This window comes from Canis lupus, chromosome 37 (assembly GCF_003254725.2).
Source record: "Canis lupus dingo isolate Sandy chromosome 37, ASM325472v2, whole genome shotgun sequence".
Taxonomy (NCBI): domain Eukaryota; kingdom Metazoa; phylum Chordata; class Mammalia; order Carnivora; family Canidae; genus Canis; species Canis lupus.
In genome coordinates, this window is record NC_064279.1 from 20,873,277 (window position 1) to 20,896,358 (window position 23,082).

A 23,082-nucleotide genomic window follows, 5' to 3' on the forward strand; every position below is an offset into this window, starting at 1 on the left:
AGAGTTGAAAACTCCGTCATTTTTAAAAGTTGTGTTGGCCATTGAAAACTCCGTCATTTTTGGGATCCCTGGGTGGCGCAGCGGTTTAGCGCCTGCCTTTGGCCCAGGGCGCGATCCTGGAGACCCGGGATCGAATCCCACATCCGGCTCCCAGTGCATGGAGCCTGCTTCTCCCTCTGCCTGTGTCTCTGCCCCTCTCTCTCTCTGTGTGACTATTATAAATAAAAATAAAAATAAATAAAAAAAAAATAAAAAAAAAAAAGAAAACTCCGTCATTTTTAAAAGTTGTGTTGGCCAAAGTCTTTTAAGGTTTTATACCCACTAAACTTGAAGCAATATGCAGTGGGCCCAGGGCATGAATGTAATATGGACTCTATTCCCTTCCCTCTTCGTTACATTCTCCTACTTCCTCATCAATGGATTTCATGAAGTGCTCCCAACGGAGACAGCTAACAGACCCCTCTCCATCAGTGGAGGTAAAATGACAAGTGATTCCTGCCTGTTCAGTTATAGGTTTACCTAAGGTCCAGTACCCTTACGGTACTTCCTTTATACCTTTGGTTCTTCCTGAAGCACTCAAAAATCTTGCTTCTTTGCATATGTTTCAATCAGTCAGGTCATCAGGTTCTTACAGCTCTTCTAAGGGTTAGAACAAATAACGGCAATAAGGGCAGTGTCTGCTTTTACTGTTTTGAGGGACTTCTGTGCCTGAAAAAATTTCAAGTTAGCAGCAGTTGGTCTGATCTATGACTTTCTAGGAATATAGAGCAGCAGCAGTAGGGGCAAGAAAACATTAACCTTTCTTTTTCTCACATGAGTATGCTTTTATTTTCCAGGATCTGCCCCTACTCTACTTTTGCCCACTTTTCTATGGGGTTATGGATACTTCATCATCTTTGTCAATTTCTCCCATCTACCTATTAGGTTAGTTTTGGGAAGCACCTCCCTCAAGTATTGTGCCAAATGGAAGAAAAGCAGCAAAATTCAATTTCACCAGTTATTATCCTCATTGGTACCTTTAGTGAGAAGTTAAAATCATAATGGAAACCTTTAGTTGGGTTATTAAAACATGAGGTGTTGCTGGAAGTTTAATGGGTGCATCTTAGAGCCCCTAAGAGCAAGATGTAGAGTTGCCAAAATGCTCAACAAACTTCCTTTACCAGGTGGCTCACACCCTAAAGAGCCCTTTGTCTTGAGCATATTGATCAAATCTTAAAATCGTATCATCATATCAAGATTTCAAATATTTATCATTTCTCTGATCCTACTAGAATAGAAAAATCAAAAACATATGGCATCTTTGTAAAAAGTCTTTTCATTTTGCGCTTGTCAACATTATAAATAGATGAATTTGATACATATTTGTCGATCTTCAAGGTATTTATAAATGTAATACTAGGAAGTATTTGTTAAGCTCATTTTTTTTTTTTTGGCCTTGCTACTTTTTTTTGCCTTTTCCCCTATAAGTTAGGTATTTTGAATTAAAAGGTACACTCAAGGAAGAAAAATTTCATTTGATAGTACTTTTAAAATGTGATAAGTATCCATGAAAATCTACAAACACATATTGATGAAGAAAATTTAATAACTATCTCAGATGTGATGGTGGGCTTGAACTGGCATGGGGATGAGGAAATAGCTAAAGGTAAATGAGTTTGCAGTCATATGTGCCCTTTTACATTTCTGGTTATGAAGACATTGGTAACAGAACAAACTTATGGGAAAGCATAAGTTGCATTTGTTAAAATGTAGGCAATTCATGATTCATATAGTGATAATGTAACATAAAGCAGAACAGACATCTCCTTTTTGCCAAGGTGATTGAGCAATGTCTAGGATTTAACCCTTATTTGATCCTGGTTGGACTCCTAAGAAATGGTGGTTTCCAATACGGTTATTGAACCATTTGTTGAACTGCTTGCATAATTTACTGTGTGCTTTGGAGCAACAACTTTCTGCCCGTAGGTGTCTTCTATAAATAGAGGATAGGCTCCGACATACATACCTCTGAGATTTAAGGGTGAAATAAGACCTGTATGAAAACTCTGAAGAGTAAAGAGATACCATCCCTAACAACTTGGAATACTTTGTCCTCTGCCCTGGGGCAGGGGGCCTACATGGTAAAGATGGAGATTCCTGATCTCAAATGTATCCCCATCTCTCTCTGGGTCAGGCAGTGTGACATGTGTACACAACGGCAATAACTTAAGCCTGATGTTATTCAATAATTTAATCTTCGTATTTGGAAGATGTGTTTGGGTACAGAATTTTCACCAGAAAGTTTTTATAGCAAACTTTTTATGTCAGAAGTTTATTTTATTGGTAAAATATTAAATAATATACAGAATTAAAAACTGCACTTACACTTCTGAGAAGAAATAAATCTTGGACAAATTATATGCTTGTTCCTGAGATTCCCTAAATTTATTCCAGTAGCTGTGCACTCAGACAGTACAAACCTTTATAATATAATCCTTTTCACAAAGTATTACAAAGTTTCTGCAGCTTCTTTAGTTGTACACACATACAGACACACACTCACACATGCATATACAACACTCATACACGTATACACAGTAGCCACATACATGCGCAGAACATGTATGTGTGTGCATTAAAAACAAAGAAAATACAAGTCCCACGTTTTAGTCTGCAGTGATAAAACTGTTTAGCAGAGGTCTCCAAATTGGTAATATAGCAGAGTGACTTGTCACACAGCTGCAAAGACTGTTTCAGTATTTCCATAGTAAACCTCATTTTCTGAGGTATTGTATTTGAGCCTTAAAAAAACATTACACTGAGCAAACCTGACATACAAGTTCTGGAATTTTAATTTTACATAGATATATATATTTCTTTTTAAAACAATTTTTATTTTCCCAAATTATTAGTTTGAAAAAAAATGAGGTTTACTGGTTTGACCTATCTTATTTTTCTTTTGCTTCTAAAACTCAAAATATCCTAGAAACTGTCAAGCAATTAGTTTTTAAAGTAGTCTAATTACCTTTGGTATTGTTAAAGAAAAAAATCTAAAATGGCCAAGACACATACTATACAAATGCAGTAACTGCCTTTAAAAGAAATGCCAAAGAAATGTTATCTTTTAACAAAACATGTATTTACATTACAGCAGTTTTACTACAGGGACACAGGTATAAAAAAAGAAAACCAGCATTCTACATATAAATATGTATGATACGAAAAATACTTCTTACTTAAATTTGTATGAAAACAGTGCTCCAAATATTTCTTAAAAATTGTCTTCAGTAGGTGATAGGTGTTTAAAATTGAGCTAAGTGCTTTGCTTTGCTTTTTTTTTTTTTTTTTAAGTTCATTTCCAAAAGAACGAAAATGAAATAAAAAAATATTAGGTTCTTAATTTAAAACATTGGACAAGGGTAAGAAGAAAATTCAGTCTAAGAATTGCAACTTTTTTCAACTTTAGGACACATTTCTCAGACAAAAGATTACCATTTTCAATTAAAATTTAGCCCAAATAAAGAATACCCTAAGATTAGACTAGTGGTTTCGACGTTTTCTAATCTTTTGATTATGGAGTGCCTTTTTCCTTTGCTTGTTGTGTCCTTTAACTAACATGCCATGATTTTCAAGGGTTTCTTTTTGACATTAAAGAATACGTCAGTTAAAAAAAAAAAATAACCATAGTTTTTAAGACTTCAAGGAAAGTATTGCACTTGTACAGAAAGAAAAGAAAAATATCCTTTAAATAGCAGAAGGAATCATTCTGGGATTGCAAATAACACATGGTCTAAAAGGTCCAACTATTAAGAGCAGATATGAAGCCTGGAGAACCCCCTCCAAACCTGGAATATTATTATAGTAATGTTAAAGCATGTTCTCCCAACTGGGAGACAGTTAAGACTTTTTGCTTTAGATTTTTAACATCTTCCTATATTTTTGCAAAAAATTGTTTAATCTCTCATACATTTTAGGAGGAAAACCAAATCAGAACACAAAACTCAACAAAAAAAGGCAAACATACCATATTACGATGACATAATCTCTGAAGTCCTATTTTAGGTACCCAATATTTGAAAGTAGCACAAGGGTTATATACTTTACTATTTTTAATCCAACTACTTCTCTTTTTTAATATAAAACTACACTTGAGTATAAAAATATGTCAGCAAATTATACAGCTAACAAAAATCACACAAAAAAATGTTAAGACTGAAGAGACTGATGAGTTGGAAGTTAAGAGCCGACCTAATCTTCAAACTAGTGGGGGGAAGAGAGGCAGAGATGTCCAGAGGCAGTGCTGGAAGGGACATTGACAGGGAGCAAAGGAGGTTAGGAGGAGGAGACAAAATTTAAGAGCTAATAAAGAACTTCGTTACACAGAAGGGGAAGTGATTTGTGTTCAAAATCTGAGAGTGCTTGACAGTCAAAATGTTTTATCACAGTTTCAGAAATTGAACTACTTAAAAAACACACACACAAATTAATAAAACAACAAAAAACAAAACCCAGAGTCCTTCCCTTGTTACAGTGTATTCATTTTCTAAAAATCCATTTCCAGTAAATTAAATAGAATCCTGATAAGTGCATAGTAGGGGATTCAGTGACCTCCACCCGTTTGAGAAGCTTTTCTTACTGTGTGTCACTTGAGGTAATTTGAAGGGCCCAATTAACTGCAAACTGGCTTATCTGTACTTTTCTGAAGTTATATGTTGTATTTTATGTGGCTTAGCAGAGGGCCTCTAAATTTTATATTTTATTCACAATAAAAAGGACATCTTAGAAAACTAGTCATTCACGTACCACTCTCTGTATGGGGGTAAGGGTTAATTCACAACAAATTTATACAGAAAATATACAAATGCAGTGTTATGGGAGGAAAAACCCCATAAACAGAATTAGGAACTTATTTCTAACTGTGCATGTGAAAAATATCCACAAACTTACAGTACAGCAAGAGAAAACTAAAAAGCTAGAAATATAATGTTACATAAAAACCTTATGGAAATCCCAAAATTTTAGGTTTCTGCAATAAATGTAAAAATATTCAAGGTGTCATTATTTGGCCTAGCAACACACTATGATAAAAAGAAACACTAGCATATCACAGCTTCTTGGTCATATGACATTTGCTTTGTATAACAAGCAGCTCATTTTTTTTTTTTTTTAAAAGCTGTCATATCCTAACACATCCATTGCAAGTAATACACAATCATGGTAGGAAACCATTTGGGATTATGCTTTGGAGAATAGCAATGTGGTATGACTGTTCAGTTTTGTTTTGTTCAAGGAGAATTAATTACCTGCTTCTTTACATTATTCCATAAAACATTAACAGATTAGGAGACAGGTTCTCAGACTAGTACAACACTAGTCTGTAAATGGAATTCCAAAACAATACTGTATTTTACTGACCAAAAATTCCACTAATAAAGCCTTGTGTGATACTAGAACTTATTCTTCCTTTAAAACAAAACAAAAACACATACCATAATGCAATTCACAGATGAAATTTCCCTCTATGCCATATTTTACTTATGTGATCTTGTAATGATATTCAGAAATACTATCAAACTAATGAGATTAAAATCTTGTCTCAAAGTTTCCTTTACTTTGAACAGATGAGCTGAAATCCTCTGTACTGGAAATTCCTCTGACAGTTTTGCCCTAAGAACACGAAGATGTATTATATAGTACTCAAATTTAAGTGGTTTTTAAAAATACATAATAAAAGTGTTTGTAGAGCTACAACAGCTAACCAACACTCTCTCAATGCATTTTAAAAAGGCACCAATATAAAGAAATCTTACAAGTATTTAATACATTAAATTCAGGATCTTAAGATACCAGTTACTGTATATTTTAATTATTTTGCAGAAACTGGAGGTTTAAAAACATTTCTAAGATAACTCTCATATATACAAACTTCAAATTTACCTCTATTCTTTTTTTCTTTTGCATGTGGGGAATTTTTTTTTTTTTTTTTTTTTTTTTGGTAATCGTATACAGATAGTACTTAACTAAATAATATATAAAATATAACTAAAGATGATATGTAACATATCCCTTTTGGTAAAATGAGTATTTCAAAGTAAAAAAAAAAATTGTAACCAGTACCTTTTTACTGTAAGTTCTGTCTTAAAACTAGGGACATGCAGTTTTTTGTTTGATATTTGCAACCTTTTCTGTTCTTTTTCTACTTTATGGAATCATTTTGGAGACAGGATGAAATAACATTTTGAGAGTAAGTAAAACATAATTTTCATCTAAATGCCTTCACTAATGTATGTTTTGTCAAACCTTTATAACATATATAAAGACTTCATAGTTTTGTGAGGTGTAGAACTGAGACAAAGTAACTATAAAAATAACATCAAGCTCACTAAAATATTCTGGTCTTTGTCCATTTGCCAACAAGTAAAAGTTAATCATTTTTCTTTTCTGTATCTTCCTATTCAAAAGTTATTTGTGTTTCTTTCACTTTGGAAGTTATACAGAATCAGCTTGAAAACCTTTTTGTTTGTTTTGATTTCTTCTGAAAGTAGATGGTAAAGACCCAAGGTTTAAGTTTAATAGTTGAACTAAGTTCTAAAGACACGCCAATAACTTCTTTAATATTTCTTAATACAATCTGGTAAATGTCCTAAATTGCTCGGGTATTAACTATAATTTTAACTCTTTATGTGCTCTTGCAACACATGAGGTCACTCTAATTGCTTCTTTTCATGACTTTTCCTTAGAAGAGTGTGTACGTGTATACAAACATACACACACTGTTGCACACATAGAGTTGCTTGTATGTATGCAGAAAAGGCATTCCCTACTCCGTAGCCGAATCTAAATCCTGGTCTCTCATTCTCCAATTTTGTCCCTCCAGAAAATTCTCAACGGAATGTTTTAACGACTTGAAATCTCTTCCAATCTGCTTAATGGTTATTTTCACTGTTCTAAAAAGCCAGATTAGAATGGCTTTTTAAAAGTGATTGACCACTATTAGAGAGAGGCAGCACACATCTCCAACAGGAGCTGTAGATCATTTTCTCGGCAAAATTAGGGCAAAGCAATGTGATGAATTTCTGAATTTTTGCCAGACTAGAAAAGAGAGGCTAACCCATTTTCATGCCCCCTCAAGTACTCTGTAATGTGAAATCTCACCTAAATAAACCGGGCATATAACTGTTATGTAAAACTTGATTTATTTGGTGTCTGACTCTCATATTTATTTTTAGGCCCTAACAACTTGCCTATTTCCTTTCTTGAAGAAGGAGGCATGCAAATATAGCCATTCAGAATTTCCCAGAAAGCACTGTGCCCACAAGAATTCATTCTAACCTGCACATTTGAATTGACCTCGTCCTCATTTGTCTCTGCCACACCCTGAGCCATCGTTACCTCTTTCTGTTCCTTATATCATGAAGCTAAGAAAGTACAAGCATACACTTGTAGCAAATACACTCTCACAAATATTAAGTCCCTTCAATACAATAAATTTCCAAAGAGATGAAATGAAAAGAGGAGGGTATATTAGTACTGTCTTTATGGGGGTACTACACAACTCTTTAGGTCCACCTAAAATTCAGCTTCATCCCAGGACAGTTGGGTACATGATTGTTCATACACTGGAAAAAACAAACAGTGAACAGGAGGAAAATTCATCGGTGATGCCAGCAGAAATCCACACACAGCCAAAGTTATGAACACATTATCTGCCATCCAAATGTTTCCTTAAATTGCAGTAAAACACAAAATCAGTAACCTTAAATTATTTACCTTCCTCCAAAAAGGAAAAAAATATATAAAATTCCAATTTTCTTCTTGAGTGGTTAGGGTAGGGGCAGTTAAGGGAGTCTCAAAACATGCTTTAGATAAATTGTATGTTCACGATGTACCAAAGCATGCGGGGGGGTGGGGGGGGGGAAACCAGTTGACATTCTATTTAAAATATTTCACGTTTCTGTTTTGGTGCATTCTCTTAGATTTAAAGGAACAGTTTGGACATTTCTCCAAAAATAATTACAAGAGGGGCCAGTAAAGGACAGTTGAGTTATAATCATTGTTGCCTCGCTCTAGCTGTGTTAGTGCTTGGAAGTTGCTTAAATCAGCAGATGATAAATGAGAAAATAAGTGAAGGGCAGTATTGGGGCCATGTTTACTTCTCTGTCCATAGGTCTCTCATCTTGCTAGTTCTCACATCATCTGTATTAAGAAACATAGTTGTACCATCCTATTGAATGATTCTTTTTTAGAGCAGTTATCAGTTACTGCTTAACAGAATCAGTAATCATAAATGGCTACCAGATAATCCAGGCATGGACAGGCCTGTCCTCCCTCAACACAAGCTGCAAGTTCTGCACCCAAGTATATCTCCCCAAAATGACAGATCTCATTTGGTTCCTTCCCTCTAATGCTGCTGGACTGCAGAGAAAAAACAGCACCCTTATAAATGAAATAAAAAATTTGCACATGAAAAATGGTGACATATGTACAGATAAAGAAGAGAAAGTTTTTACTAAGGGATTGAGATTCATTTCTGACAGGGATTTATAAATAGTTGAATGTTTTCAAGATAGAGAAAAATGTGCAGGACATGGTGACTTTCACTTGGAGGTTAGGTTACTAGACTCCAAGAAGGGTAAAAATAAGCTTTGTTTTTTGTTTATCTGTAGTCTAATGTACAGGTTACAAAGAAGTTCCCCTTTCCTTGCACCAAAAGTGGTAATATTATTATTATTGAAGAAATACTAGAATAAATAGCCCTAATTCCACAACTTATGGGGTTCAAGTTACCCATTCAAGTTGAATTAGTAATTGCTCCAAGATTTGGAAAGCAAAAACCTCAAACAAGATTTTTATGATCTTCCACTTAAATAGTAAAAGATGATGGACTATGGATAGAACACTGGGTGGTCACAGCTTGAAAAAAAAAACAGTGAAAAGAGACATACCAGAAAAGAGATTTCTGAGTGGGTCCCTCCCCCCCCCACTGTTAGCCTAATTATATTTTTCTGCTGACTGGTTAACACTGATTAAATGCTGATAAAGTGACAATCGTAAGCATACTTTTAGAAACAAATACGCAAACTATGCTGCCATCACATTACAATTTTAAAAGAAAACTTCCCAAACAAATTTATGAAAAGTAGAGGTCCTTTCTGGAAACTACTGACTGCCTCTTAGCCACTCTTAGACCATATGTTATTCTTAAGACTAGATAAAAATACTATTCATTAAAGGTGTTAAAAGTAAGGCTGCCAGGGTGTCTATAAAATGCCAGTCATCAAAACTATGGAAAACAGTGCTTAAGTTTAGAAAAATAAGATCATAGGACCTCAGATGTATTGTAGGTGTCCTTAACTACCTGTAGTTTAAAAGTTTTGCTATATGGTACAGTGTACAGCATACCGTATTATAAATTCCACTGGGGAAGTAAACATAGAACCCATAACAACTCATCCAAGGAGTTATCACTGAAAGTAACAATGTTTGTGTTCCATGATCTCTAGAGGGGAAAAAAAAAAACAAAAACAAAACAGTTTACATTTTGAAACAAATTCTTCCTTGAAGGGTAAAATTACTTATGCCACTTTAAACTGTGAAAGTTCTACCCAGAATACTCTAAACTTTCCTGCCTTCAACCATAATCCTGAACATCAGTGGCAAATTAGAATCTCTCAGGTGAATCAAGTGATTTTTTTTTTTTTCCAAAGCATGATATACCTTGTATTTATGCATGGCAGAAATGGAACTGCTCTTAAATTCCCACAAAATAAACAAGCCAAGTTTATCAAGAAACAATATCTCCTGTCCCTTCGCTCTTCTGTTTTTTTCCTTATTGTAATTAGGCAGAGCAAATGACACTGCGTCCACAAAATAAGAATTAATGACAGTAATAATATTAAACAAACAAAAAAAAGGTATGTCAACATCTGAGGGAAGGTGGGATTTGTAAGTGCAGTATTTCTTCATGTGCAGTTTGTTACTTCATAGGGGTCCCCTTTGGAATGAAAAGGCCTAGTGGAATGTGTGCTCCCCTCGAACAATGTGTGATGAAAACTCGTAACGGTCCTGGCTTCTGTAGCCACAGATGTTGCATTCCAGTGGGTCCCGGTAGCCATGGCAACCCATGTGAATGGTGTACATGACATGGTCTAGGAAAAGGACTCGGCAGTGCTCACACTTGAAGGCCCTAATCTGTTCTCCTTCTCCATTGAAGACCTTGTAGATGTCTTTCAGAGAGCCCTTAGGAGCCTTGGTGGTATCCAAAGCCTTGACATCCTCCTTCATGTAAGCTGGGCTTTGTTTCCTCTTGGGATTTAAGGCAGGGTTTCCTTGGTAGGACTGGTGGTCATCATGGCTGCTTTCTGAGTCAGTAGAATCCAGGCAGCTATTGCTGGGAGAGGCCTCTCTTTCCTGGGGCCGACTCTTTGGTCTGATGAGAGAGAGAGGACCATCCATGTTGTTTTCATGACTATCGGAGGTTTCCCTGCTAATGGGTCTTTCTATCCTATTTGGATGATAGACCTGAGAATAAGCTGAGCTTATAACTGGGGCCACCTCAGCGATTGTGCTTGGCGGGTGCTGCATCAGTGGGTGAAGGGCCTCAGCTCCAAGGTAGGTGATTGCATTGTTGATGGCTTGGTCCATCATATGAGACTGCATTAGCTCAGCCTCCTTCTCATATGTTAAGTTCATATCAAAGTGAATGTCTGGGTAGCTGAATCGCATGAGCTTTTCCCCTGAAAGGGGGAGGGTGAGAAAAGTAAAAAACAAACAAAATACAACAAAATTAGTGATTGGATTAAAATATAAATGTACAAAGTTAATCGTCTCCATTTTCTATAATATGATAATCTTATTCTTTAGATCAAGCATTTGGGCTCTTTAATTCTGCTGAGACTCACAAATACTCTCAACCTGCAAAGAGGATTAGTAATAAGAATTTCACAAGCCATTTGCACTTGTTTTAATGCCATCATGAAAATGCATCTAGCCTGAAAGGTATGATTGAGTGTGTTATCTTACTTTCATTCTCAATTAAAATTTCCACTTGTCTGGAGCTTAGCGACTATAGGCGAAAGAAGAAATACCAGGTGAAAATAAGTCAGAGACTATGTCTATTTTGCTATTTTAGACATCAGTGACCAAGCTATAGAGATCACAAAAGCAAGAGTGATCTGATTATAACATCTGTCACCTTGGTGTTATATAGGGTTAATCTGGATGATTTAAAGGCTATATTAGAAAAAAATATATATAGAGCTGGTATATGTCACCGTGGAGAATTCAAAAACATCACCATTAAAATACTGTTAAAAGATGTATTGTTTTGGGGCAGCTGGGTGGCTCAGTCAGTTAAGCATCTGACTCTTGATTTTGGCTCAGCTCATGATCTCAGGGTGGTGAGACTGAGCCCCGGGCTGGGCTCTATGCTGGGTGTGGAGCCTGCCTGAGATTCTCTCTCCGCCTCGCCCTCTTGTCTCCCCTGCCTCCACCACCCACTCGCATGCTCTCTCTCTTCCCCTTTCCCCACCAAAAAAGTTGTATAGTTTGATAAATGGAATGAAATTTAGGACTGTTTAAATATAGGAGTTATTACCAAAGGTAGTTTATTTATAAACTTAGAAGATACTGTTTTGTTGTTTTGCTTCTTGAAATGGAGAATTAATCATTTTTACCTCAGCCCTGCCTTATTCAGTCATATGGGTAGTGGTGCTGGTATGTACACCCATTGTTAATTTCCTATATTTTTTCTTGATTGAAGAATTTTTGTGGTTTTCCCTTTAATATTTACTTCAACAAATTTATATTTTACTCTAAGATAGTATTTAACCATGAAAAAATTCTGTGCATAAAACTGGAGAAGTAACTTTAATTTTTCTCTTTTAAATATTGCCAGCTTTAGACAGCATATTTTATCTTTTTAAAATTCTGCCACTAAAACAATGACGTATCCTACTAATTGCCTGGTTAGTTTGAGAGGTAAATCTCACAGATAAAAACTTCTTAAAATATATGTGAACTTCCTATAAATGTTTAGTATGTTATAGATGGATGCCTAATTTGTAATGTTGATTAAAAAAATGCTGATCCACAGAACTGCATTCTGGAAAAGCACTTTCAAGTAGCTAGTATTATTTCAGGTTTGAAGAGAGGTCCCCAAAGTGAATCAGGGTAATGATCAGAGTAATGAAAATGTAAGAAGAAAAAAAAGATGAGACCTTACCGCATGGCATCCAATTTAAGATATTACAATGTTAAGAGTTTAAAAGTTGAGCTAGACAAACCTAATCTATATTCTCAAAGAGCTGACACTTTAGCAGGAGTTGTAGCGATTTAGGGATCATTATTACTACAGTGTTATATATGCTATGAGGTCAAATAAAAGGAATACATAATTAGGGGAGTAAAAGACGACTTCTTGAAGAAAGTGGCATCTGAGATAAAAACGTGATGACAAATATTAGCCAAGTAAAGGAATGCAGAGGTGGAGCAGCTGGTAGGAAGGCTTAGAGGCAAGAGGGCATGACTTGTTCAAGGGATTACTTACATTTCAGTATATAGCTGAGAGTGGAAATAGATGAGAAAGATGGAGAAGATAATAACAGGGCTCAGTCAACAGCTAAGGAATTTGAATTTTATCCTGAGGGCAATAAGGATTAAAAGGGTTAAACAGGGAAGTGACTTAACTAGATCTTTATTTATCAAGACGGTGTAGGAAGTTATTGATATAAATATCATGGTGGTCTGAATTAGTATAGTGGCAGCAGAAATGGAGAAAATTGGCTGGAATGGAGAGAAATTTAGAAAATATAGTTTGTAGAGTTTGGTGATTATCTAGACCTAGATAAAAAGAAGAAAGATGTGAGAAAAAGAAAGAAGTTAAATATGGAACTCAGGTTTCTGGCCTGGGAAACTTAGTGGATGGCAATGATAAAAGATGATGAGTTCAGGCTGGGAAAGACGGAATAATAGTCATGGTCCAGGAACTACCAAAATACAGTCTCAAATTTCGGAGAGACTTGGGCTTGAGATATAGGTATGTAAGTCACAGTTGATAGAAAGTAACTTTTAAAGCCACGAGAATTGAAGATCTGACCCAAGCATAGGTACAGTGTGAAGAAGAGGAGTAAAAAATAGAAACTGAAAGAACACCAGGATTTTTATGCCTGCCCAGAGACCAAGGCAAGTTGGATTCCTGGATGGGGCCCCATGTTTACAGTCTTTTGTTCCTCATGGAATGAGGACTGTGTCTAGCCAAGGGAGTGTGCCCGTCTGGAGATTACTCCCTAGACCATACCCTGGATACCCAGAACCCCCGAATTCCTTGCCGAATGGCACAATTGGTGCTCTCGGTACGTACACAGCCCTGAGGAGTGACCAACACACTACTCTCTATGTGCTCTGTGGGGTACAATGTGAAAAGATCTTGGTGTGCAGGCTGAGTGTCTACAGTTGTGTGCATGAGGCCCCTTTTGGTGCTAGACAGAACCAGAAGTGGATCTAAGAGAGAGGCTGGGCTGCAGGTCAGGTGGTAGTTCTACTCATGCTGTCAAGGTCTGGTGATTCTGTAATTGAACTCAATTTTCTAAGTTAGATAGAACACCATAGTTTTTCAGCTTGATTTAAAATAAATATTTAGGCACAGGAATGGAGGACTCATTAGCACTTTTGCTCCATTTGCATAACTGTTAACTATTAAGTCTTCAGACTTAGAAGACTTATAAGGGGCAGAGAAGCTGGAAGAAATGCAGGAGAGATCAATGTCATGGACACCAAGGAAAGAAGTGTTTCAAAAGGAATGAATTATTCAAGAGTGGCAAATGCTCTCTAGGAGTTGTGTAAGATAGTCTATAAAGGATCCACTTGCACGTGGCACTATGAAAACTAGTGGTGACCTCAATGAGAATAATTTCTGTGGAGCATGGGGAAGAAAGCCAGGTTGCATAGACTAGGGAATGAGTAGGAAGAAAGAAAGTATGGAGAGCAAGCATAGAGAACTCTTTCAACAACTCCATTTTTGAAGAGTAGGAAAAAGCAGGCAGTAGCTGGAAGGAGACTTGGGTTCGAGGGAAGATTTTTTGGGGGATGAGAACTTATCATATTAAATACAAAAAGGAAAATGTCAAGAGAGGGGAGAGGTTGAAAAAATGAGTGAGAAAAAGGAATAATAATGTAAGATATTTGGGAAGCTGAGATAGAAGAATTCCAGAACACAAAAAAGACGACTTAACCTTAATTACAAAGAGGGATATTCTTTTATTGAAACAAAGAGGGGAAAAAAAGTATTCATATAAATCATATAAATGCACATAATCTTTATAAGATTGGTTATATTATATTGAAATCATTTCAACTGATTTTATTCCCTAGAAGCTGAGATATAATACCATCAAGGAGTGATACACTATGTTTGTGGAGAATGAAGAAATGTTGAAATGGCTATAGGGTTGGGTGGGAGAGAGGACTTTCAAGGATGGAGTAAAGGAGGACTGCTACATATATGGATGGAACAACTGATATTTCAGATCACTTATTCATTGATGAATAGTGCCACCAATTTGTAGGGCTGCAAGATTTTCTTTGCGAGTACTAGCAGTCCTGTAGACATGGGAAAGATGCTCCTCTGCTTTCACCAGAGGGTAGAATTTCATCAGAAGGTGATAGAAAGGCAACAAAGTAAAAGAATCAATAATGTTGTCAAAAGAGTGTCAAAAGTGATTAACCATGGAATCTAAGCTGGATAAGAAAAAGAGAAGAGGACACAAAAAGATATGTAGAAAGTTCAGTGATCATTGGTCTGGAAGGCTTGATAAGGTCGAAGAACAGTATTTGAGGAATATGGTAAAAAGGAATTTATAGTAAGTATGGAATGATGAAATTTTCATTTCAAAAACATCATAGAGATGGTGTGTGTTTTTCACATATTAATAGAAAGGATAATTCAAATAAAAAATACCATAAATTCCAAATAAAAATCTAATGTTATTATTTTATTTTTTCTTTTAAATTTTTTAAAATCAAAATGTAATTTAAGAAAATCTGTCCCTCTTTACTAAAGAATTGAGACTAGTATCCCCAAGTCATAGGAAAAATAAAAATATTACAAAGAATAAGATTAAATAGATTCAGAAGACATAAAGACATATTTTCACAACAACACTAGTATTGGTTTAAAGGACATAAATCATTTAATGGATACCCATCAAAATTGCTCAATTTAAAAAATAGATGAAATGGCAATTAAAAAATAGTTATTTATAAAAAGGAAGAGAGAAGGACAGAAAGAAAAGTTACTTAGGGCCCAAGGCAGGCCTTTGAGTATTCTTTCTGGGGCTTTAAATCGACCTAGGATCAACTAGGTGATCCCTTAGGGCTATTCTCTGGCCTTTTTTTTTCAATGAGCTGTCAATAAATCTCTTCAGCTTGTCTTAAAATGATATTTTGGTGATTTGTTAGTTCTTCAATTTTAGATTGGAAGGAAATATTCTCTAAGTGATTACTGGAGTAAAAGAATTTTATTAGCCTTCCCTCCCTGAAATAACCAGAGAATATTTTCTCCCAGTCACCACTCAACCAAAGAAGGATGTTCCACAATACTCTTTGACACTAGAATGTGAGAATCTATTTGAAAATCTTTCTCTTCTAATTTTTACCCTATATAAAGACTGATATATTATATATATAATTAATGGCAATTCCTTATATGGAGTCACCATTTTTATATATTCTTTAAAAATTGGATGATTTTTGCATCCTCAGAAACACTTGATGATTTACAGTGTACGGAATGATGCCAACTCTGAGTGTATTAAAGAATATTTAAGGGCTTGGAAATGAAAAAGAAAAGTCTAAAAAATAAAAGTTTAAGTACATCATATATAATCTTTTTGTTTCAAAATCATAAGCCGGATGAAAACAAAGATCCAAATATGAAAGACAGATCCAGGAATGAAAACCCTTTAATGAGGGTTGCTGCATTATTTTGGGGGAAAAGATTTCTCTTAATTCTAGACCAAATAGCAAAACCATTAATATCACGTAAAGAAAATAGTTTAAAGACTAATGAAAACTGCAAAACAGATTACAAAGCTGGCTTATAGATGACACCATTTTCCCTAAGTATTTTTATTTTGTAAATAAATGAATATTTTATTTTATATACTGTATATATAATTTCATTTTGAGATAATAACTTCTATCAGTTTTTTGTTTCCTAGGCCCACATACCTAAGGGTGTGTGTGTGTGTGTGTGTGTGTGTGTGTGTGTATAACTGTGTTACATATGGAACAGCATAAAGTAGAAATGAATAATGGACAAAGAGATGGGTATCTATCTCTTGAACTGAAATATACCATCTGTATTTCATGGGAACATACCTCTGCCCATTGAAACCACTTTTTAAGAAGTAAAATCATTTGTAGCGCTTACCCACAAACTTTTGTGGAGTGGAGCTTTTACGTTTTCCCATATTCCCTGTGAGCTTCTCTATGACAGCAGGTCTCTCAAAAGGCACCAGAGAAATATTGTTGTCCATGATAGGCTCTTGTTCCTTACAATCTTCCATAGGAGGTACTATATAAAACCATACAAAAAATGCAATCTGATAATTTCTTCAACATTTTATTAAAAGATACAAAGCTGGATTTGCCAACTCAATATGTATTAAACATAAGCTAGTATGCTTGAATAAAAGTAAAAAGAATAATGTTTAGTGTTAGAGTACACTCTCTAAGTTTACACACACACACAGGATTTGTTTTTATCTGAGTCATTCTCAGATCAATGACACAAACTGTTGGCCACTACTGGTGGCAAACATGTTCATCTTGTTTCTCATCTTACTCCTCTGAAAGTGTTTTTAACGTTGATTAAAATCAATACCACTTTAAGACTGCACTATTTTCAAGGCTTTGGAGTTTATTTTTCTAAAACAATTTAAGCAAGTCAACTTGTTTTGAAGGAAAGCTTAAATAGGCACACAGAATAACAGCACGATATTTAACCAGGTTTTCTTTTTTTTCACCCATGTATTTTCCTGTAGCAGATTTTCTATTGATGAGCTGAGTGAGCTGCTAGCCCTATTGGCAGTAGATAAATACCTGCACAAAGCAGCCTTCATGAAGGGGCTTCAATTCTGAACATGCCTACACATAGTAAACTGTGGCCGCTTTATGATTGTAATTTATTTTAAAAAGAGCTCTTCAGCAGGTTAAAAAGAAACCATTTCCAAAATGGCATATTTGCTCACTAAACTACTGCTCTAATTCATTTGACATAAACTCTCCAAAGCTGCTCCCTCCTCATCCCATTTGTCTAAATTGCTATGGGCTAACAGATTAGCTCAGAGATATTATTGACACGAGATATTGAAATTCATAATATAAACAAAGAACTTACAAAAGTTTTTGAGTAAAAATACTGTCAAAGGATGTTTAAGGATACAGTAACATCTGAGACAGGTGAAATCAATGACTGAAGACAATGTTCACAGGAAAGACCATAAACTTATTCTTGATTATCATTGCTTTCTCTAAAATACCTGCACCAGTAGTACTAGGAAGCCTAAAGGTTTCATATCTTAGAATATCTTTACTTGTTCAGCATATACTGTAAAACGATTTATTCTGCACCTTTCATTTGTAAAGGATAGTTTCACTGTGTACAACACAATACGTTCTCGTCTAGAAGGGCGGACACTAAAATAAAACGAGAAAGCAAGAGATGAAAGTTAAAAAAAATCCAGTGCACAATTCAGGTGACCTACTTAATAACCAATACAGGTTGCTGATTTTGAAGAAATGAAAAATGGCAACAGAAAAATGTTTTCCTAATTTGGACATGTTTAAAGAAATTGATATTCAATCTAAGTCTTGGGTTGACGTAGAGTCTACTGGATGGGCCAGAAAAATTTACTTTTCAATCTCTGTAAGATATGGCTACGATTGACAAGGGATTCTACAATTGCTGGATGTTGATCTGGAAGGAAGTTAGGAGCTTCAGAAACAAGGAAAAACACTCAGGTCATTTTCCATAATGATAAAAATCCATGATAATAGCAAGTGGAAAAAAATATATGTATGTATTATATAAAACATTATGTCCTCTTTCAGCAACAACTAAAATAAAAACAAGTACTTGAAAAGCAAAGAAAGGCTGCCCAAACGAAAAATTCAAACAAGGGTGGCCAGGAGGACAGAATGCCAGTGGAGAGTGGATGTGGTTGGGAACCATTAATTAGATTATTGTCAAAATCTTAACTTTTGTTTTGGGTGGTGGATTTATAGGCACTTACTACATTATTAAACCTAACTAAAAGCTAAAAAACAGGTCATATATGGACCGGAGATGAAAATATGTCACAAACCAGGATCTAAAATGAAAGAAGGAAAGAAAAAAAGGTTTGTTGTTGTAAATTTTGCTAAAAAACAGCTAAACTGGTTAACGGGGTTTGCCCCCAAATTGAATATATTAATTAGTTTTGAAATGAGTAGTCTAAAACTTGGCAGTTTTGCTCTAAGTCTAACCTTGAATTTTCATATTTGCACACATTTGACACTCAAAACGAAACCTGGGTGTGCGAACTGTCCCACACCACATCCACCTCAATTCAGATGGTTTGTCCCAAGTTCAATGAAGCTCATGTGAACTGAAAACAATGACTTTGTCAGAGCTTTGGTCTTATTTCTATTTTATATCAGCCCTTCACATATCAAATATTAATCCTGTTTCTACTGTATCAGCAATAATAACTGATACACACCATGTGCTAAGTACTGTTTTAAGACACGGTTTGATAATTCATTTAATCTTTTCAATAACCCCCCTTGAGATAAGTACCATCTCCATTTTACTGATAGGGCAACAAAACCCCAGAGATTCCTTGGGGTTTATATCTAGTTAGTAGGGAATAATAGGAGTTGAACCTAGGTGGTCTGGCTCTAGAGCCTTTGCCCTTAGTCTTTATGCTACACTATTCTTTTGGGGACATGATTTGAGTGTTGAGTTTTCATAAACAAGTTTGACATATTTTTAAGGTCTACCATTGGAAAGAGATCTGATATATTTTCTCAATTACATAACTAATTTGAATTTTTTTTTCTTTGTTTGGGCTTAAAACAAGTTTTTAAGTTAATAACACCTCAGTCATATAGAGATTTATCTAGGCTAAGAAAATATAAACTAATTTTACTTGTTAAAGCAAACTTCATCATCAAATACCTTCCTTGACCATATTTTTGAAATTATAACCAAGATAAAAATAATTTATACCCATTCTATTATCTCATCACATTGATAAATCTTTTAAAGACAGAAGCATCTAAGAGTGTTCCCAACAGATATTTTTACCAAGTCGTTCACTCAGAAATCAAAATCTAAGAATATAAGGGTCTGAAGGACCTAGATTAGGTCATACGTCTACCCCCTGGCCAGGAGAGGGCTGGGAACCTAACCTGACAGTCCTGACATGGCTTCATACAATGGGAGAGTTATTTAAAGTAAAACAGAAATTTTGTTATCAAAAGAAGGTATATATAAGGCAGGCAAAAATAATGGATGTCTTCTACATTGTCATAAATTCTCTCCATGTCGCCAAATATAAGAACAAAAATCAGTTCTCTTATTTTCTTGACAACATCTGATGGTACCAATACTTGCTTGCTTTGTCTTCTGTGAGATCACTCTTCCCATTCCCTGCTTGTACTCATCTTCATAGGTCTTTTTTTTTCCCTTTTTTTCTTCCTGGTATCTTCTTGCCTTCTAGATGTCTCACTCTATAGTTAGCCATATAACTTTAGAAAATTTCAGGCTTCTACCTATATAATGATGGCTCCCAAATATATATTTCCTACCAGACAACTCTTGAAAACTTGAGATTTATATATTCAACTTCCTCTCAGACAGTTTCACTTGGCAGTTCAGTCTCTCACAAGTGCCTAAAAGATAATGTGTTCAAAAACTGAAATCTTGGGAACTCTGGGTGGCTCAGTAGTTGAGCGTCTGCCTTTGGCTGAGGTTGTGATCCTGGGGTCATGGGATCAAGTCCCACATTGAGGAGCCTGCTGAGCCATTTGCCTATGTCTCTGCCTCTCTCTGTGTGTCTCTCATAAATAACTTTAAAAACCTTAAAAAACTTGAGATCTCCATTTCCCACCTCAAACTTTCTCCTGTTTTCCTAATTACCATCTTCATGAATGGCACCACTATCTGCATGGTCATCCATGCTAAATACCTGTGACAAATGCTAGGTTTCTTCCTTTCACCCAGTCTCCTTTCCCTTCTCTCTACTGCCTCCTCCTCATATACACACATGGAGGTACTATGTAGTTTAGGCTCTACATGTGCAGTTGCCCTCAATTTTTAACTGTATATTCCAGGTTACTAAGCCCAACTTGACCAACCAGGAGGTTGTTGCAATGGTCTACTTGCCTCTGGCTTACTCTTCTGATTGATGTCCTATATCTCTAGCAATTAAATGTTAATCCACAATTATTTTTTAGGATAAAGTACAAAATTCTTTGCTTAGCACAAATGGCCCTTGATATTCTGTTCACAGACTATTCTCTGACTTATTACCTTCCAATTTCCTTTGCCCTTACAAACTGTGCTCTAATTATACACATTTACTTGTAGGTCCTTAGGTCACCATGCTCTTTAGGCTTCTGTTTCTTCACAAGTGCTATTCTCTCTGCATAAAAGACACTTCCATTTATTTAGCTGGCTGTCTTGCCTTTCAAAACTCCACTCACATAATTTTCCCCAGAAATTCCTGTTGGATCCCTAGAGTCTGATTCGCACATCTATCCCAAATGCCCCTATAAAGCTTGTCCGACAGTGTTCTGTTGGTTTACTGGTCTATTTCTTCCAGGAGGTGGTAAGCAACCTTACCAACATCATTTTATTTTTGTCTCTAGTACCTTTTGTGATGTGAGACAAATATAATATTTAATGTATTTTTACTGAATGACTTCATGAAGGAAATAATGTTACCCAATGGAAACAAGTTGAGAAAGTTTACTAGAGTTTATAGGTTTTCAATTGTGTCCCCAATCTTGCAATAAAGAACTTCCCTTTCTCAAATAATTCAAAGCACAAACTTAAGACTATATATTCTTGTTTTAAAGCTGCTATCTTTTGGTTCATGCTTTCATTTTTGTCTTCCGGCAAGGGGGAAAAAGCTAATTACATACTTTGGTGTTTAAACTTTTTTCTTCCAGCTAAACAAACTTGAAAAAGGAGTATATCTTCAAATAAGATCATTTGCCATAAAATTCATTATTATTATCTTTATTTCCCAAACTACAAGTCATGCATTTTCTTTTTCCCTCAAACTCAAAAATTTTTTATTCTACCTCTTAAATATGTCTTAATTGTTTCATTCTGTTCTCTTCTTCTGCTACTGCCTTCTCATCTTTTTCTTGGCATTCTCACTTCCAGTCTCTCCTCACACCTCGGTCAGGCATCTCTCCTATATTGTACACTGGTGACATTTTTCTTTATAAGACACAAATTGGATTACCCCAATGGAATTCAAACATTGGATTGGCATAAAAGGCTCCATTTTTGCATTACAACCAATTATGTCAGTCTCATTTCCTACCATTTCTTTAACTCCAAGTATGTTCAATGTACAGGAACTGCTAATGTTCTTTTATACCTCCAAGTGTTAGCCTGTGGCAATTGCTCTGCCTGGAACATACATTTTCTGTGAATCTAATTTGTGCAATTTTCCTCAACTCCATGTACGAATCAAACACTTCATGTGTAAAAAGCTTTCCTTGATTTTTCTAGACAGAGTTAGGTCAGCTCTGCATTTGTGCTCCTGGAGAAGTGTGTATATGTCTTTATTAGAGCATTTGCTTCATTTTATTCATCTTTAAAGTACACATTCCTTACTAGACCATAAATGTAAGAAAGAAATTGTGTCCATTTATCTTTATATGCCCAGAATATTTTGTAGAAATTGGCACATAGCAAACCCTCCATACCTGTTCTCTGAATGAAGCAAAAGAATACCTCTTTGACTTCAGACATTCCCTTCTCTAGAAGAGCCACATGGGGAAGAACATGCTTTAGGAAAGAGAGGCTAGGAGACATAACTATGTCAGATATGAACAAAAAAGGAATAACAATTGCAAAGAGCTAATGGTGACCACAATGATGGCAACCCCTACCCTCTACCACTAAAATAAAGCTAAGAAAAATAGGCAAGATAGAGTAGGATAGTAAGAGAGGAAAGGAAATAAATATGAATTTCACTATGGCTGTCTTTAAAAGGAGACACATGCCAAGGTATGTATGTGAGAAAAGGTTAATGATAAACTCTAGGAGCATTTTGCCCAGTTTTTCCCCTCTTAGGGCATTTATCAATTCCTGTTTCATACATTCAATTCTGCATTAAGAATGTTAATGGAAGGAAAAGGAGATAAAGGATAATCTCACATTATTATTATAACATGCCTAGAAGAATTAAAGCATGAAATGTAATAAATATAAGCCTATGTGGTTTAAAACTATATCCAATATTGAAGAACAATTATTTGGGTCTACAAATGATATTAGAACCTATCTCCTCCTCCCACCCTCCCCATACACCTGTCTTTGACATTGCACCCTGCTCTATCCAGTACCTGAGTGTCTTATGCACTTTCTCCATTCTGTTCCAGTTTCAGAGCAACTTGTAAAAAGGGCTTTTGATTATTAAGGGCAGGCAATCTGGGAAATGAGGGTCGACGTTATGGTTGTCTAGAAGTATTTTCCCCCAAAATAAACCTGCTTAATTTTTTGTCAGCACTTATTCTATAACTGGTTAATTTGCCAACATATAGTTAAATGCTAACAACATGAAGTCTTTTAGGAGAGACTCTATTTCTTATTCAGATGTGTGTGCAACAGAGTCCCATAAAAGACTCAATGTTAAAGGAATTAATAAAATTAATAATCCAATCAAATGTCAAAACTGTAAGGAGAGAACATTATATAGAAAAACTAATAGTAGTACCACAAGGTGTCTTTAACATTTTGGCATGCCCTCGAGCCTCCCTCAGTTACACCCTGCCTCAAGCCACCTCGAAAAACAACAATTTAAACAGAAATGGTAGGCA

At 35.5% G+C, this 23,082-nt stretch overlaps 1 protein-coding gene and 1 long non-coding RNA gene across 14 annotated transcripts in view; one reads left to right on the plus strand and one right to left on the minus strand.

The window, feature by feature from the left end:
• Nucleotides 1-2,281: 2,281 nt before the first annotated feature.
• Nucleotides 2,282-23,082, minus strand: part of IKZF2 (IKAROS family zinc finger 2) — a 154,223-nt gene continuing 133,422 nt past the window's right edge. For all 12 annotated transcript variants that reach the window (XM_049106502.1, XM_049106494.1, XM_049106492.1 and 9 more), the window contains 2 exons: nucleotides 16,409-16,552; nucleotides 2,282-10,715 (listed from right to left, as the gene is read on the minus strand). In XM_049106502.1, the coding sequence (XP_048962459.1) occupies nucleotides 9,991-10,715; nucleotides 16,409-16,552 (869 nt within the window). In that variant the 3' untranslated portion in view covers nucleotides 2,282-9,990. The remainder of the gene's footprint in view (nucleotides 10,716-16,408; nucleotides 16,553-23,082) is intronic.
• The window catches only part of LOC112656308 (uncharacterized), an 80,913-nt gene continuing 67,954 nt past the window's right edge, over nucleotides 10,124-23,082 (plus strand). Inside the window, exons 1-3 of one of the 2 annotated variants that reach the window (XR_003134260.3) lie at nucleotides 10,124-10,263; nucleotides 10,843-10,977; nucleotides 14,350-16,079. This is a non-coding gene — a long non-coding RNA (uncharacterized LOC112656308). Of the gene's footprint in view, nucleotides 10,264-10,842; nucleotides 10,978-14,349; nucleotides 16,080-23,082 lie in introns of those variants that run through there. The other variant, XR_004812600.2, reaches the window with a different exon arrangement.